Source organism: Notolepis coatsorum (genome assembly GCF_963971535.1).
Source record: "Notolepis coatsorum genome assembly, chromosome: 8".
NCBI classification, from domain to species: domain Eukaryota; kingdom Metazoa; phylum Chordata; class Actinopteri; order Aulopiformes; family Paralepididae; genus Notolepis; species Notolepis coatsorum.
The window spans coordinates 62,374,825-62,393,329 of record NC_140172.1 but is presented as its reverse complement, the minus strand read 5'-3'; the positions used below and the strand labels follow the sequence as shown (position 1 = coordinate 62,393,329).

The window sequence follows — 18,505 nt, the reverse complement described above, 5'->3', positions numbered from 1 at the left end:
GAAGGGCAGGGCAGTATATATATATGTGCAACAGTAAAAAAAATAATAAATAAAAAGAGGGTGGCATATAAAGGGCACTTTCTAATGAGAAATGAAAAAGGCAGGTGCCCGGGCACCCCTTCACCCCTATGTATGCACGTGCCTGAGAACACACATCAGGTGCGTGATGGTAATTGATACTTGACTTAGAAGTGTGCGTTCGGCAACGGACCAATCATCACAGAAGCCTCACAGTATCTTAAAGGAACGGAGCGTGTGGCGGGGAACGGACAATCATCACAGTACTTTAAGAAGCCTGTGGTGGGGAAAGAACCAATCCTCACAGGCATGGTGTACCTTTCTGTGTGTATTCATCCACAATCTATAGCTCAACATGAAAAAATTCGCAATTAATCGTAAAGGTAGCAAAATAACAACGTTTATGTTTTCGTTCACTGAGGAACTACACTTCTGTATCGTTAGTGGCTTAGCTTGGCATCACTACTGCACTATCTCGCGTACGTGCACGCGTACTGAATAAACCACAAATGTACCTCTAATACCAGTATTAGTCTGACCACACCCTCATCAGCTTACCTTCATAAGCAGGTGTGTGGTCACCTGCTCTCCTCCTTCTCGCTTTCACCACAAGGAAGAAGTGCCTCGGTAGATCCCCACACTTGACACCATGATGGAAGAAATTGGATTAGGAACAGTTTTGGGAAACAAGGATACGTTGACATCATATCTTTATTTTCTCTCTCACTATTTTCGAGAAAATACGGCGATATTGTCTTCGTACTGGAGTGTCTGGAAGATGATGATCATTCTAAAAACCCTCCACCGGTTTTCGTATTGGGAGCACGCCGCTGCATGCTTCTCAACTGCAGTTCCTTGCTGTGTTTGTTGGGGTGAAACCTGTCAGGCCACAGCTGAACTGTCGGACATACCGCTGTTGTGAGAAGCGGTGCGTTCCAGGTTGGGTGAGTAGTGTTTGCTGGCGGGCTCCACTTGTCTGTTAGTGCTATGGGGGCTACTTGACGAAGTTTATGGAAACCGGCCCCAGGCTAGGGTCCTTTGTTTAGCCACCTAGGCGACAGAAGACCTTGGTCTGAAGACCATTATAGTTTTAACTATAGTGGGCCGCGACCATTGACACTGGTGATCCCTGTGTGTTCTGGACGAGTGGATTCTCTCTGTCACCGTGTTAAGGCCCCATCTTTCATATCCAAATGAGAGTATTCCTTCACGAGGGGATATGTGCATGTAATGTGCGATAGCGGCAGATTCATGTTTAAAGTCAGCTACACAGGCCAGTTGGTACTGTGCTGATCCGTCGGATGTGGTAATGTCACCGTTGTGAAGCGGTGTGGACATCTTGTTTTCTCTTTTCTCTTAAAAAGTGAGGAGAGGTTCAGAACGGCGGCCTGTCTGGGTGAGTGTTATGTCATTGTTTACATGTTCATAGCTTACGGTTAGTGGCCTGGCGCGGGGTAGCTTAGCTTCTCGCGCGCCGCCGGGAGCTCGCTTCTGATCGCGTGCGTCGTTAGATTGGCGTCTCGCGAGCGGAAGCAATAGCACCCGAATGGTTGGAGCAGCCGTTAGCTTGATGCTATTCTGTTGAACGTGCTTTGATTTTAACATGTTTTACACTCTTGACCACGACGTCATCCTTGACAGGGGATGTTCGTCGACCCTGCCCTGAGCCTGGACGGGGATTGCGTCAACAAAGAGGACTGTAGCGACTGGTTGGAGCGGCGACGCTGCCCGGATCGAACAACACAGGACGGCTGTGTTCTACGGTGTCTTGTGACTGCACTTCGCTGATCTGCGTTCCGGGTAGGTACGGGGTTGGCCAGACCTCATAACACGTCTTCTGGTTTTACTTTGCTAAATGTATTGTGAATAACGGTGTTTTTCCCAAAGCGTGTGTTGCACAATGCATTTAGGATACGTTGCGGGTTATGTGTGAGCTGTTTTTGTCACTGGCAGTTAGCTTCTCCGTGCAAACGGGATGTAATGATCTGGTTGTTGTGTGAGTAACACGGCGTGTACTCACAACTAAGGTAACTAACCTATGAAGCTATGCTTGGTGACAAGTGAGTAAAAGAATGTTCTTTCTCAGACTGTAATGACAATGAACAGTGTGTTCACACATTAACAGGTTTTCCTGTTTTAACTGGCCGTATTGAGGGTAAAATAGGAGGATTGTGTTTTCCCCCCCGGTTCCCTGGGGACTTTATCACCTCCTATCAGACATGTTGTGCATTAATTGTGTCTTTTGTGTGGTAGGGATACGATGTAACTCTTAGCTTGATTGCTGAGGTTGTGCTAAATCTGCTGGAGGAACTTATTTCCTAAAGGGAAATTGGTTTGGTTGCTGTCATGTGTGCTTAGCAAGGCCTGTGGTCGATACTAATCAAGAATGATGTATTCTCTCATTGTGAAAAAAACGGCGTTCCTCTGTTGAGTGTTTTTGCCATTTTTTGTAGGTGATGATGGGTTGTGTGTGTCATGTGACCTACAACTGGGTTGTACTGGCCACAGAAGCACATGTGTATGTTGGACCGGGGTTCTTAGAGCCCTCTCTATTCTGTGTTTTTCCTTAGTAAAAATCAGATAGCAGGTTAGCTCATGCGCTGTGTGGAGCTGTGAAACGCTTCATAGAGCTGACTATGACTGTGTCATATTCTCTTTTTGTCGTTACGTCGTATCATGGGTGTGGGGTCGTAAAGGGGTGAACTGGTAACCTTTCCTCTCCCCATTGTTCTGTCGGTCAGGGGTACACCCCCTGTCCTTCAAGGTTCCCGTCACGTGGCGGTTCGGCACGTTACGGGGGGGGGGGGGGGGGGGGGGGAGGGAGTTCCTGGTCCCACGGCCTGGTATATTGGGCGTGTGCACCGCAGGAATTCCCCCGCCATAGAGTACGTCACCGTGCGCGTCTCTGTTGGTAGGACTTCCGTGTGCTGTTCAGGTCCATGTGATGGATCTGTTTTCAGGGGGGGTGGTCAGGGCTCCTCCTCACCAAGCGCCTATTCAGGCCTTCTGTGAGTTCGGACTCCTTCTTCCATGTGAGGAAGCCTCCATCAGAGTACAGAGCCTTCCTCCTCAGATTGTCAAAGTGAGTGGACCCTCTAGAAGGGTCCTTTTCTATTGTATGTATATTCGATTCAATTCGTTTATTGAGTGTGTATGGGTTCAGTGCCTCTTCCCCGGAGGCCCTAAAACCAGTTTTTTACATGGCTCAAGGTGCAATATATTCTTTTCAATCTGTACAGCTCGCGTGGGAAGTCTCTCTGGGGATCCCCGTCTCTTTCCTATGGGAGGGTGGTGGGATGTAAAAATGTGAACATTTTTTACCCCGGCTGTGTAGACTGGGATACATACTGTTGATGCTTCCTTCTTTCTATTCCAGAAGTGTTGGAGTTAGGGAGTGTCACACCCCTCTTGTCGTTCCCCTGGGCGCCTTGGGAATTCAATGACAGGTCTAAATAGCCTGTTCATTGATGGGGGTGTGTCCCGACGCACGTATAGTGCTAGCTCGCTGTAAACAGGCGATTGACTGGCACGCCTTGGTTGCTTGTGGTTGAAACAGCGTTTTTATAAAGCAACTGAGATGGGGGTTTTTCCTCTTCCGACGACCACATCCCATGACCTGGGTGGGTTGTCGACGGATTCTCGTTCATGTCTGGGGGATGATGACGGGATGGATCTGAACATATGTAGTGGGGTCTCACGCCCTTGGGGTGGGCCACCAGGCGCGGTTCGTCCGAACGTCTGGGTGGCGCCTTCTTTTCATGTTAAGATCAACACGCATATCTGCCCTTCTCCTGGAGTAGGCATGTCGGCGTGGTTAGGGCACGGGACTGGTTCTGGTCACGCTGGTCCAGATCAGTTGAACCCGTTGTCCGCCGGGGATGCAGATCTGCTGTTCTGGTACCCTGAGGGACTTGGGCTTTTTTCAGGGGGAAAAATGCCAGGTCGGTCTGGGTGTCACAGGGTTAAGCGCTATGGAGACCCTGGTTGGGTATGTTTTTACTCAGCACTGTCGTCATGGCTTACAGCCATGCCATTCTGTACGCGCTCGATCTCGTCGGATCTCGGCCGCTACACAGGTTGGTCCTGGTTAGTACTTGGTTGGGAGACCGCCGGGGAATACCAGGTACGGTGTGCTTAGGGGCTGGTTCTCCATTATTTTTCGCTCCTCTCTCACGCATGGCGAAGAGGGGCCTGTGGGGGTGGTTTTTTGACCTCCTCTGGTGACCCTGTGCTTCCCGTACCGCCAGGCCCGGTCCGAAGTGATGTTTGCGACCCGTAGGCCTGGGTTAACCCTTTTTGGAAACTGAAACACTTGTACTGCGGTATAGCCGGTGTATGCCCGCAGGTGTGTTTTGGAGTTTTTTCTTGAGGGGTTATAGGAACAACCACCGCATTGGGTAACACCGAGGTGGTTGATTCCCTGGTGTGTTGGAGCAGTGTCAACTCCCGGGTTCACCGTTTGAGGGTGCCCCTGCACGTTCATGACGTCTGCCAATCGTGTCAGCCTTCTCTGCCTCGACCCCTCTGGGTGGGGTTTTTTAAATGGAGGCTTGGTCATGCAACACCGCCAGCTTACGCTCCTTCCGCCGGGGCGGCTGTGTTCAGCTGTCCCCTCTGGCGCCTGTCTCGTCCGCAGTCTCCAGGCTAGGGTTAACAGCCTGTTGCCTGGTTTTTCCCCGGTGCGCTGCCTGCTTCCGTTGGTTAACCTTTTTGTGTGCTTACGGCCATGCTGACTGCCTGTTCTGCAGGGTCAGTGTGCCAGGCGGTGTACTATTGGGGGGACGGGGCCCGCTCGGCTTACGGCCATACCAACCTGAACACGCCCGATCTCGTCCGATCTCGGAAGCTAAGCAGGTTCTGGCCTGGTTAGTGCTTGGATGGGATTCCGCCTGGGAATACCAGGTGCAGTAACTGAGGGGCCTTTGTCCGAATACGCTGGCGATGTGGGGGGCGGGGCACTACGTGCCCACCTGGTGGGGTCTTGATGCTGGCATCATGGACTTCTCCGGGCCCCCATTCCAGGGAGTCCAGTCCTTTTAGTGGGTCTGGGTCTTCCTTCGCGCTCCGCTGCTACGGCCTTGCCACGGGGTTGGGTTTGCCCTTGGCCCCGTGATTCTGGGGGCAGTAACGAGGTTGTTCCTCCGTTCGTTCCCGGGTGGCATGCGGGTTGTGCGTGTGTGTAGTCGTGGGGTCAGGCCACGGTCTGCTCACCCTGTGCGTTAAGTTGCTTGAGTGCCTCTTCGCACGGTCGGGTCCGTCGCCTTCCCATGAAGCCTCTAATAGGGGGGATACCCTCCATTAGGGGGGGTCGGGGGGGCTCGGCCCTCCCTGTTCTGATGGTTTTGGGGGGCTGTCAGCGGGGTGTATTTGTCAGCCAAGTGGCTCCGCTTGGCCTCCCTTGTGCAGTAGTGATGCCAAGCTAAGCCACTAACGATACAGAACGATAGGTTATGACTATAACCAAGTTCTGTTAGTTAGGGGCGATGCTTGGCATCAGACGGCCGCTGCAGCCCTTGTCCTCACCTTGTGGTGAAAGCTTGGGAAGGAGGAGAGCAGGTGACCACACACCTGCTTATGAAGGTAAGCTGATGAGGGGTGTGGTCAGACTAATACTGGTATTAGAGGTACATTTGTGGTTTATTCAGTACGCGTGCACGTACGCGAGATAGTGCAGTAGTGATGCCAAGCATCGCCCCTAACTAACAGAACTTGGTTATAGTCATAACCTATCGTTCACTCTGGTGCTACTGACAGGCAACAGCACTGAACGACAGACATTATACTGGTAAGTGTAGTTCTTTTTTAACAACAAATTAAACAACCTTATAACTAACTTTATTTCAACCAAAAATGCTTAAACAATAATGTCAGTGATAGGGAACTCATTTTGTGCAAAAATGGAAAGCTTGCCAATGTTCATGAGGCAGAATTATTACAATAGCTGATAATACATTTTCCCAATGATAAATCCCTATACGGGTGGACCGTGCAGGAAACTAAAGTAACGTCAGACTACACCTCCATGTCGTGAGGGAATGAGCACGTGTTTCCCCAGGTAAGCAAAGTGAAATTACATTAGAATTAGGGATGTCCGATATTATCGGCCGACCGATATTATCGGCCGATATCGGCAGTAAAATGTGATATCGGAAAATATCGGTATCGGTTTAAAAACAAAAAAAAACAATAACAATATTTGTTATATATCCAGTGAAATTATTAGTTACCTGAAATTATTCCGTTTTTTGGACGGGGAAACCCTGCATATATCGGTATCGGTTGATATCGGTTGATATCGGTATCGGAAATTAAGAGTTGGACAATATCGGAATATCGGTATCGGTAAAAAAGCCAATATCGAGCATCCCTAATTAGAATAATCGTTTTGGTTGAGGTTGAAAATTATATTTTTACTTCGACAACTGATGGCTATTTTTTATGTTGGAAATGCAACATTGAGTTAATGTTGACAACAAAATGGAAGCAAAATGTCAATGTTGATTTAACAGTAATGTTATTTACATTGACGCTTCAACATTGATCCAACATTGGTCGTTGATCCAATGCTAACTGCCTTACACTAATCATAGTAATCATACACACCTACCTCAAACTATAGTCTAACTATAAACTGTATGATATCATGTACAATAATGCTGGCTATATATATATATATATGTGTACATATTACGCCGCTGGCCAGTATTACTTACTACCATATGTCTTTATACCTGTATCACTGTACATAATAATACTATAACACCTGTATACATCTGATTAGCACTATTACTCACTAGTACAAATTTATATATTTTATATCCAGTTTAATCACCTGTACATATACTGCACTTTACTGTTACCTTTGCACTCTGGTTGAATGCCAAACTTATTTGAATGACAATACATTTGTTGTTGTGGTTTGACACCGACCCCAAACGCTAACGACACAAGAGAGTTGGATTCAGAGTTGCCAAATACGAGGGCTTGTTTATTTGATAATAGGAATAAGTGAAACAGGGAAAGCAGGTCAACAAGAACAGGTACAATGAACAAGGGGGCAAAGTTCCGCTGCTCTGCAGCTTCTCCCGGAAGGGTAGTCTTGGGAAGCAGGAGCAGACCTCTGTACCGCTCTGCAGACTCTCACGGCGGACCTCTCAGATGTTGTGTAAGACGAGAGAGGGAGAGAGGGAACGGGTCAGTGACAGAGCAGACTTGAAACGAGCTGGAGGACAGGGTGTTATATTCTTCGTGTTAAACAACACAGTGATGTGCAATATTCCAAAAAAAACCCAAGTGAATATCTTCATGTAAACACACAGTGAGCAAAAATCCAAACACCGTCCAAATGTGAAATACTATCTTCGTGTAAACACACAGTGAGCAAAAATCCAAACACAGTCCAAATGTGAAACAATATCTTCGTGTAAATACACAGTGAGCAAAAATCCAAACACAGTCCAAATGTGAAATAATATCTTCGTGTCAATACACAGTGGGAGGTGGAAGATCCCAAAAATATTATTCCAAAAAAGGAAAGAGCAAAAACGATAATGGCTGGGTGAGTGACTGTCTGACAAAAAGGTGGTAGACTTCAGTGTAAAGGTTTACACACGAAAATCGGAAATAGGTCAAGACAGTCAATCTAGAAAAACTCACCCAGACGAGCTGCGTAAAGGAACAGGAACAACAGTGGAGGCGAGCGCGCGCCACGGAGCAGGTATCCAAGCGAAGGCTTCTAGGAATTCCTGGAGAATAGCACAGTGAAACAGAAGCAACGGGGAAAAACATCCAGCGACAAATCAAGACGAACCAACAACTTAGGGTGGGGAAAACGGGGTATAAATAATGAGGGATCGATTGATTGAAAGGCAGTGACAGCTGGGGAATGTGATTGAAAAGCGTGGGGAAGTGAGGGAACCAATCAGCGACGTCTCAGATGACGTCAGCGGGGAGAAACGTGTGAACGAGGGAATTGAAATACTTGACAGAAAAAATGAATGAAAACAAAGCGAGGGTGGTTAAAGGAACAGAACGAGTGAGAAGGCAAGGACAGAAACCTCACAGTACCCCCCCCTCAACGGGAGCCGCCCGGCGACCAGGCCGACCCGGCTCGTCAGGATGGGCCCGATGGAAGTCGGTGATCAAGCCGGGATCCACGATGAGCTGCCGGGAGACCCAGCTACGCTCCTCAGGGCCGTAACCCTCCCAGTCCACCAGGTATTGGAATCCCCGGCCCCGCCGACGAACGCCCATTAACCGGCGGACCTGCCACTGGGGGTGACCATCCACTAGCACAGGAGGCGGTGGATCAGGAGCCGGAGGCATAAGGGGACTGAGGGAGACGGGCTTAACCCGGGAGACATGGAACACGGGGTGGATGTGCATGGATGCAGGAAGCTTCAGGCGCAGGGCCGCCGGACTGAGTACCTTCAGGACCTCGAAAGGACCGACGAAGCGAGGGTTGAGCTTCTTGGCCGAGGACCGTAGCGGGAGGTCCTTCGCGGAGAGCCACACCCTCTGCCCAGGGCGGTAAGTCGGCGCGGGAACCCGGCGCCGGTCGGCACCACGACAGGCGCGCTCAGATGTCCGGAGCAGCGCGGTCCTGGTGATCTCCCAAACGCGACGGCAGCGGTCGAGGTGGACCTGCACGGAGGGAACTGCCACTTCCGTCTCCAGTGCGGGAAAAAGAGGGGGCTGGTAGCCTAGGGAGGCCTCAAAGGGGGAGAGGCCGGTGGCGGAACTGACCATTGAGTTGATCGAGTATTCAACCCACGGAAGGAAACGACTCCAGGATGCCGGCCTCTCGGCTGCCACACACCGAAGAGCAGACTCCACGCTCTGGTTCATCCTCTCCGTCTGCCCGTTTGTCTGGGGATGGTAGCCGGAGGAGAGACTGACCGTTGCCCCCAATCCCTTGCAGAAAGCCCGCCAAACCTGGGAGGTGAACTGGGGCCCCCGGTCAGAGACGATGTCCTGGGGGAAACCGTGAAGGCGGAACACGTGGTGCGTCAGGAGGTCCGCCGTCTCGGCTGCTGAGGGAAGCTTGGAGAGGGCCACGAGGTGGACCCCCTTGCTGAATCGATCCACCACGGTCAGAAGGCAGGTGTTCCCCTGGGAGGAGGGTAGTCCAGTGACGAAGTCGAGCGCCACATGTGACCACGGACGGCTTGGAACGGGAAGTGGCTGCAAGAGCCCGGAGGGTGCCTGGTGAGAGGCCTTGCTGCGGGCACAGACCGCGCAGGCCAATACGAACTCCTTGACGTCGTTTCGCATGGTGGGCCACCAGAAACGACGAGCCAGGAAGGAGAACGTGCGATGGACGCCTGGGTGGCAGGCGAACCGGCTGGTATGGCCCCACAGCAGTACCTGGGACCGGACAGAGTCAGGGACGAAGAGACGGCTCCTAGGGACGTTGCTTGGAGCACGTTGGAAGCGTAGGGCACGCCTCACCACACCCTCGATGCCCAAGGTGATGGCTCCAACCACTCGGGCCTCCGGGATGATGGGAGATGGGTCCTCAGAGGGTGGAGCCCCCTTGGAGTGCATCCGGGACAGGGAGTCGGCCTTCGTGTTGCGGGAACCGGGGCGGAAGGTCAGCGAGAAGTCGAACCGACTGAGGAAACTGGCCCATCTCGCCTGCCGACCGTTGAGGCGCCTGGAAGCGCGGATGAACGTTAGGTTCTTGTGGTCCGTCCAGATGGTAAAAGGCTCCTCGGCACCCTCTAGCCAATGACGCCACTCCTCCAGAGCCGCCACGACCGCCAGTAGCTCCCGATTGCCGGTGTCGTAGTTCCTCTCGGCGGGGAGGAAGCGACGCGAGTAGAAGGCGCAAGGATGTACCTTCTGGTCGGAAGGAGAACGCTGGGATAGGACAGCGCCCAGGCCAGAATCCGAGGCGTCCACCTCCACGATGAACTGTCTCTTGGGGTCAGGGTGGAGCAGGATAGGAGCGGAAGTGAACCTTCTCTTGAGGGAGCGGAACGCAGCGCATGCTGCTGGGGACCAGTCGAACGGCAGAGCGGGGGAGGTCAGCTTGGTAAGAGGCTCCGCCACTTGGCTGTAGTTCCGGATGAACCTTCGGTAGAAGTTTGCGAACCCGAGGAAACTCTGTAGCTCCTTCCGAGTGGTGGGTTCCGGCCAATCCTCCACAGCCTGGATCTTGCGAGGATCCGCTCGGGTCAAGCCCTTCTCCACGATGAAGCCCAGGTAGTCGACGGAGTTGGAGTGGAAACGGCACTTCTCCGCCTTGACGAAGAGCCGATTGTGGAGGAGGCGCTCCAGCACCCGGCGGACATGCAGGATGTGTTCCTCGAGGGTCCTGGAAAAGATAAGAATGTCGTCCAGGTACACCACCACGAACACCTCCAGCATGTCACGGAGGACATCGTTCATGAGTGCCTGGAATACCGCCGGGGCGTTGGTGAGACCGAACGGCATCACAAGGTACTCATAGTGGCCCCTGGGGGTCTTGAAGGCGGTCTTCCATTCATCGCCCTCACGGATACGGACAAGATGATAGGCACTTCGGAGATCCAGCTTGGTGAAGAACGAGGCCTGGGTCAGTGGCTCGAAGGTGGAGCTCATGAGAGGTAGGGGGTATTTGTTCTTGATGGTGATCTCGTTGAGCTGACGATAGTCGATGCAGGGTCGCAGGTCCCCATCCTTCTTTCCAACAAAGAAGAACCCGGCCGCCACCGGGGAGGAGGAAGGCCGAATGAGTCCTGCTTCCAATGACTCAGAGATGTAGAGATCCATCGCCTTCTTCTCCGGGGCAGTCAGACTGTAGAGGCGGCTGCCGGGAAGGGGAGCCCCTTGGCGGAGGTTGATGGCGCAGTCATAGGGGCGGTGAGGTGGAAGGGACTGAGCCCTGGTCTTACTGAATACCTCCATGAGGTCGTGGTACTCGGGAGGAACGGACGAGGGATCCGGGGGCAACTCACCAGCCGGTCTCCGGGGCGGGGGACAAGACGCCGCCTGTAGACAGCGGGCGTGACAGGAGGAGCTCCAGCCCCTGATGGTACCGGAGGCCCAGGCGATGTGGGGCTCGTGCAGCGCGAGCCAGGGCCTACCCAGGACCACCGGGACAAGGGGGGATTGGGTAATGAGGAACTGGATCCTCTCTACGTGGTTCCCAGCAATGGTCAGCAAGACTGGGCCGGTCCGTTGAGAGATGTCGGCCAGGCGGTGTTGGTCCAACGAAAAGATCTCCAAGGGCCTCACAAGGGCCTCAAGAGGTATGTTGGCTTGGGTGGCAAACTCGAAGTCGAGGAAGTTCTCGTCTGCCCCAGAGTCGATGAGGGCCTCCACCGTGGCACGTTGGTCCCCCCAGGCCAGGGTGACGCTCAACAGATGGTCAGGTGGTGCGCGGCGCTGGGAATGGGAAAAACGGCTCACCAGGATCTCCCGGGGTCTTGGTGAGCCCGATCTTTTGGCCGGGTAGGGCAGTCGGCGATACGGTGTCCCGCACCTCCGCAGTAGAGGCAGAGACCGGACCTGAGCCTTGCCTGACGCTCCGCCTGGCTCAGATGAGAGCGTCCCAGCTGCATGGGTTCCTCCTCGCGCACCGGACGGGGAAGCCTGTTACCCACAGTAGTGTTGGGGACGGGGCGTCCAGGAGTCCGGGGTGCTTCAGGAGGTGACAGTCGGGCCCTCTCGCGCCTTCTCTCCAGGAGGCGTCCGTCAATACGGATGACAAGGCTAAACAGCTCCTCGAGGGAGTCGGGCACCTCCCTGGTAGCGAGCTGGTCCCGGACTGCGTCACTGAGCCCCCTTATGAAGGTTAGGCGAAGAGCAGGTTCGTTCCATCCGCTCTCCACCGCCGCCAGTCGAAACTCCATGACATAGTCCGTCACCCTGCTGCTCCCTTGCCGGAAGGTCCCCAACCGGGCTCCAGGGTCCAGACCTCGGGCTGGATGGTGGAACACTCTGCGGAGCTCCGCCACGAAGTCTGGGTAGGAGAACAAAAAATCTGCTTCCATTGCCCAGGAGGATGTGACCCACTGGGCAGCATGGCCTGAAAGTAGGTTGGTTATATAAGCCACTCGGGACCCATGAGCTGAAAAACAGCTTGGCTGATGACGGAAAACCAACTCACATTGCATGATGAATGTGGCACACTCCTCGGGATTACCGTCAAACAGCCGTGGGACGGAGAGAAGGGGTTCCCGAGGTGCGAGATCTGCTGGGGCTGCGGGGAATGTTCCTGGAGGGTGTGAGAGATGAAAAGTATTAACGGCGTCGCCCAGCGAGTTAAGCTGGGCGAGAATCTCGGACTGTTGTCCCGCCATAGCGGCCATTGAACCCTGCATAGGCAGGACCTGGTCCCTGAGGTTCTGCACCGCAGCCGCAGCCCGCTCTAGTTGGAGACCGTGATCCCTGGTCAACTCGACTTGAAATGCAAGTGCGGTTCTGACCCCCTCTGTGTCGGCTGGGGTCGTCATGGTTGGTTCGTAATGTTGTGGTTTGACACCGACCCCAAACGCTAACGACACAAGAGAGTTGGATTCAGAGTTGCCAAATACGAGGGCTTGTTTATTTGATAATAGGAATAAGTGAAACAGGGAAAGCAGGTCAACAAGAACAGGTACAATGAACAAGGGGGCAAAGTTCCGCTGCTCTGCAGCTTCTCCCGGAAGGGTAGTCTTGGGAAGCAGGAGCAGACCTCTGTACCGCTCTGCAGACTCTCACGGCGGACCTCTCAGATGTTGTGTAAGACCGAGAGAGGGAGAGAGGGAACGGGTCAGTGACAGAGCAGACTTGAAACGAGCTGGAGGACAGGGTGTTATATTCTTCGTGTTAAACAACACAGTGATGTGCAATATTCCAAAAAAAACCCAAGTGAATATCTTCATGTAAACACACAGTGAGCAAAAATCCAAACACCGTCCAAATGTGAAATACTATCTTCGTGTAAACACACAGTGAGCAAAAATCCAAACACAGTCCAAATGTGAAACAATATCTTCGTGTAAATACACAGTGAGCAAAAATCCAAACACAGTCCAAATGTGAAATAATATCTTCGTGTCAATACACAGTGGGAGGTGGAAGATCCCAAAAATATTATTCCAAAAAAGGAAAGAGCAAAAACGATAATGGCTGGGTGAGTGACTGTCTGACAAAAAGGTGGTAGACTTCAGTGTAAAGGTTTACACACGAAAATCGGAAATAGGTCAAGACAGTCAATCTAGAAAAACTCACCCAGACGAGCTGCGTAAAGGAACAGGAACAACAGTGGAGGCGAGCGCGTGCCACGGAGCAGGTATCCAAGCGAAGGCTTCTAGGAATTCCTGGAGAATAGCACAGTGAAACAGAAGCAACGGGGAAAAACATCCAGCGACAAATCAAGACGAACCAACAACTTAGGGTGGGGAAAACGGGGTATAAATAATGAGGGATCGATTGATTGAAAGGCAGTGACAGCTGGGGAATGTGATTGAAAAGCGTGGGGAAGTGAGGGAACCAATCAGCGACGTCTCAGATGACGTCAGCGGGGAGAAACGTGTGAACGAGGGAATTGAAATACTTGACAGAAAAAATGAATGAAAACAAAGCGAGGGTGGTTAAAGGAACAGAACGAGTGAGAAGGCAAGGACAGAAACCTCACATTTGTATAAGTTTGTTATCTTGGTCATGTGTGGACAGTACACCCCAAAAAACCATAACGTTCACCACAACCTCCTCTGCTATGTTCATTCAAATGTCTTTGCCATGGTAACACATCAGCCTCCCGAGTCTCACGCATAGAACGTGCACCAAACCAACACTGAATTCCATGATGTCATAAGCACACATTCTATGGCAGGCATTTTAGGGGGTGCCATCTTAAATATGTTATTGTTTATTTTGAAAGTCAAATCAAATCAAATCAAATTTATTTGTAAGGCCCGACAACACACGTTAATGTCCCCATGGGCCGTACACGTCTTCTTTAAACAAGTCAAGAAGAAACATCACAATAAGTCAAGAACAAAACAAGAACACCATAAGGTCCAAAATTTTATAAATAAATGCTAAATAAATAAATGCAACACTCCCAGACATACCCCATGCGAAGGTAAGGAAAAACTCACTAAAACCTAGCAATAGGAAAAAATGCACCACAGGCAATGTGGAGGAGAGAAACCTTAGAAGGGCCATTCAAGGGGGGATCTCCTTTCTTAGATGTCGGTGATAGTAGTGTTGCAGTAAAAACAGTTGGTAGGCATGCACTCATGTGTGTAGTGAAACACAGATGAGTGCATGCGATAGCAACTGAACATTTAAAAAAATTTAAGATAGAGCTGATAGTGGATCTATTTGAGGCACAGGGGCGGCGCAAAGAGGGTCTTGATCACGGGAGGACGCAATATTAAAAGCTATATTATCTCATGAATCTTATGATAAATCTCATGATCCTGCTTGGTAAGTTTCACCCTCACCAGATCCGGACCCATCACACTCACCATCAACGACTCCACCATCACCCCCTCCCCCCTAGTCCGCAACCTTGGTGTCCTCCTTGACCCCACCCTCTCACTTGACCCCCACGTCCGCTCCATCGTAAAAATATCCTACTTTCACCTCCGCAACATCGCAAAAATCCGTCACTGCCTCTCCCCCCCCGCTGCTGAATCCCTCATTCACGCCTTCATCTCCTCCCGCCTGGACTACTGCAACTCCCTCCTCACTGGTATCACCTCCCGCTCCCTCCATAAACTGCAAATGGTCCAAAATTCAGCCTCCCGCCTCCTCACTAACACCCGGTCCCGCGAACACATCACTCCTGTCCTCCACTCCCTCCACTGGCTCCCGATCAAACACAGCATAAACTTTAAAACACTACTCCTCACCTTCAAAGCCCTCCACAGCCTGGCCCCCCCCTACCTGACTGATCTCCTTCTTCCCTACCGCCCCACCCGTTCCCTCCGGTCCTCCTCCACTGCCTCCCTCACTGTCCCGACATCCAAGCTTAAAAACTTCGGAGATCGGGCCTTCTCTCGTACTGCACCCCGACTCTGGAACTCCCTCCCCCAGTCCATCAGAGACTCCCCTACACTCTCCACCTTCAAAGCTCGCCTCAAAACCCACCTGTTCTCCCTTGCCTTCAACCCCCCCCACCCTTAAACCCCCCCTCCCCTCCAACCTGATTGATGTCTGTCTCCAGTCTTTTTTGTGCTATCAGGCTGTCTCCCCTGTTCCCCCCATGGTCTCATGTTCCTTTTGTTTTTGTTTCTTTGCTTTCGTTTCTTTGTTTGTACTCCTGCTCCCGACTACTCAATAACCCGACTACTCAATAACCCGAAGTCAGCGACTTCGGGTTATTGAGAAGCGCTATATAAATTAAATTAATTATTATTATTATTATATATCTAAGTCATCCCCCTGTTTAAAGTTTTTTTAACGCAGTCTCTGAAACATGTAAATAATAAGAAAATGTTATCTACCATACATAATTATAACCAATTATTTGGTGATATCTGGTGTACAATCTTAAAATGCTGTCTTTAAAAAAAATCTCTTTAATAATAGTGTTAGACTGTTATTTTCTTGTTTTTGTCTGTTGATCTGTGAAATATAGGATGTCTAACATTGTACCATTTGTTTTCTCAATAAAAATAAATAAATAAATAAAACATTTTAGGGTGTGCCAGTCAGATGACCGTTCATGGATGTAGACAAGAACAGGTACGGCCAGTCTATCAATTCAAGTTATGTGGACACAGTGTGCCCTCCACTGGATCAACAATGCAATGGAAAGCGCCTCATGATCTGGGTACAGTACTTACGGTCGGAGCCTTTAGTGTAGAACTGCTTCACAGAGTCGTAGAGGCCAATACGGACCGAGGCGAAGCTCATCTGCCTCTGGAGTCCTGCCACCAGGCCGTTGTAGAGGCTCCGGGGCCCTTCCGTACGCACCATGATGTTAATGGTGCCAAACACTCCCCGGTACTTTACACCTGCTCTGTTTCCAGCCTCCCCCTGGATCTGTGTGGAGTAGAGAGACATGGAGGCTTAACAGATGCTACAGGAAAAGACATGGGGACGACACCGGGAGAACAGTGTGAAGAGAGTCCAACAGTGGGACCGGTCTGACACAACCTGATAATACAGGCTTCTCCTGAGGAAGATTTCCCTCCATTTAAGGCAGGCAAGTAGACATAATTAGAAGTAATACATTGTGTTATAATGGGGCAAACAGACTTGTATGTTTATACTGATTACAGATGCATAGACAAGCCATTAAACAGCAGACAGTTAAAGAATTGAGTATACTGTGTTTACCACCATTAAAAAAAACTATATACTGGATGCTGTGAAACTACCGAAGCTGCACACTGGGTCTACTGGTTCTACTGAATCTACTTGGTCTACTGGGTCTACTGGTTCTACTGGGTCTACTGGTTCTACTGGGTCTACTGGTTCTACTGGTCCTAATGGGTCTACTGGTTCTACTGGTTCTACTGGGTCTACTGGTCCTAATGGGTCTACTGGTTCTACTGGTTCTACTGAATCTACTGGTTCTACTGAATCTACTTGGTCTACTGGTCCTAATGGGTCTACTGGTTCTACTGAATCTACTTGGTCTACTGGTTCTACTGAATCTACTTGGTCTACTGGTTCTACTGGGTCTACTGGTCCTAATGTGTCTACTGGTTCTACTTGGTCTACTGGTCCTAATGGGTCTACTAGTTCTACTGGTTCTACTGGTTCTACTTGGTCTACTGGTCCTAATGGGTCTACTGGTTCTACTGGGTCTACTGGTTCACCTGGTTCTACTGAATCTACTTGGTCTACTGGGTCTACTGGTCCTAATGTGTCTACTGAGTCTACTGGGCTTAACCCTTTCACTACCACACTACCAAAGTGTTAACCCTTTCACTGCGACAATACAGAAGGTTAACCCTTTCACTGCCACACGACAAAGGGTTAACCCTTTCACAACCACACTACAGAAGGTTAACCCTTTCACTACCACACTACAGACAGTCCCATGGTGGTCAGTGGAGGGGGAGGGACTTGGCCTCTAGAGCTTGTTCAGGTGTACCTGCAGCCGCACTTTGGCTGTATCCAGGGGGAAGGTGAACAGGTCAGCGATGCAGGCTGCGGTCCCAGCACCCACAAACTTCACCGCGGCTGTCGGAGGAACATCGGCAGGTCCAAATCCAACCATTATTAACGAGACTAAGCGAATGTGAGAGTTGACGAGTGCCTCAAAGGGAGACGATGTGTGAACACAAGGCAAGGATCTCTGTCCCAAATCTGAAAACAAGTAGAACAGGAACAGATTCAATAAAAAATGCAGTGCCCTCTAGAACTGAAGGCGCTGGCCCGCGAGTGGCCAATTGTGGCTGTGTGACGTAAGAGTAAACACTTCTTGTCTGGGTGATTAGAACAACCAAGAGTACAGTGTGTTCCCTCTAGACTGGAACGTGAATGTGTGTTCCCTCTATACTGGAACTTGATGTCTTGCCAGAATGTACGCAAACCTCTACTGTCTACCAAGTACACATGTACACACAACACTCTTAACTTACCATCTTTAGATAATAAAGTTTGAAAACACTTTTTGTCTGAAAACTTCAAACTATACCATAAAAGGAGACGTCTGATGCTGAATGAGATAACATAATTTCATTGTCTTCCGAGTCTATAACTGTGTGTGTTAATAAAAAGCCTTGTACACTCAACACAGTGAATAACTATAGAAAGTACATTGTACAGAAAAAGATCTTGTGCAGCCAGACCTTTTGTTTACACTTGTGTTACTTAACTCTTACCTTGAATGGAGAAGCCGGAACTGTGATGCCAGAGATCAGGATTCTCTGAATGCGTCCCTCTGACTGAATTTACTATTAGCTATTGTCCGATTGTCTTGTTCTTCCATAGAAAATGGCTTAAAGACTGTATGTCTAAAAAACATAGTCCACATTCTGAAAGGAACAGGAAACAACATTGTAAGAACAAACAAAAACCAGCTGAACAAGCCAAAAACAATAGCAACCGAAAACAAAGAGAGAGAGAGAGAGAGAGAGAGAGAGAGAGAGAGAGAGAGAGAGAGAGAGAGAGAGAGAGAGAGAGAGAGAGAGAGAGAGAGAGAGAGAAGATTTAAATGCAACAAGCTTACCGTGAATTTACTTGTGGAAGTTGTTGAGTTGGTGCAATGTATTTCTCAGTGCCAGCAGTATGTGGATGTGGATAGTAAACTGAAGACTGGATCCTGGAGGTTTTGTGGAAGCAACAAGCTGCAGCTTTTTATAAGCTCCTTCCTTGAACAGGCTTGTTACGTCACTGCACAGCATCTGTATGTGTTTTCCTGGCACACTGCGCGGCCACACAATGTACAATGTAGTCACAGACAGTACAATGATAACTGGTGGACTGTTCCAAAATGTACGGGCGGTAGAAGTAGCCTAAACAGAACAATATGATAGGAGGCTATAATAATAATAATAATAATAATAATAATAATAATAATAAGGATAAAGTGATTATGCAATTATGTTTT

General features: G+C 50.2%; 1 protein-coding gene across 1 annotated transcript in view; it reads right to left on the bottom strand.

Annotated features, from left to right (window-relative positions):
* ucp2 (uncoupling protein 2) overlaps positions 1 to 18,298 on the bottom strand; it is a 27,926-nt gene extending 9,628 nt beyond the window's left edge. Inside the window, exons 1-4 of the mRNA XM_084319613.1 lie at positions 18,125 to 18,298; positions 17,778 to 17,930; positions 17,045 to 17,259; positions 15,786 to 15,984 (exon numbers count right to left, since the gene is read on the bottom strand). Of these exons, the coding sequence (XP_084175739.1) occupies positions 15,786 to 15,984; positions 17,045 to 17,170 (325 nt within the window). The 5' untranslated portion in view covers positions 17,171 to 17,259; positions 17,778 to 17,930; positions 18,125 to 18,298. The remainder of the gene's footprint in view (positions 1 to 15,785; positions 15,985 to 17,044; positions 17,260 to 17,777; positions 17,931 to 18,124) is intronic.
* Between the last annotated feature and the right edge of the window lie 207 nt (positions 18,299 to 18,505).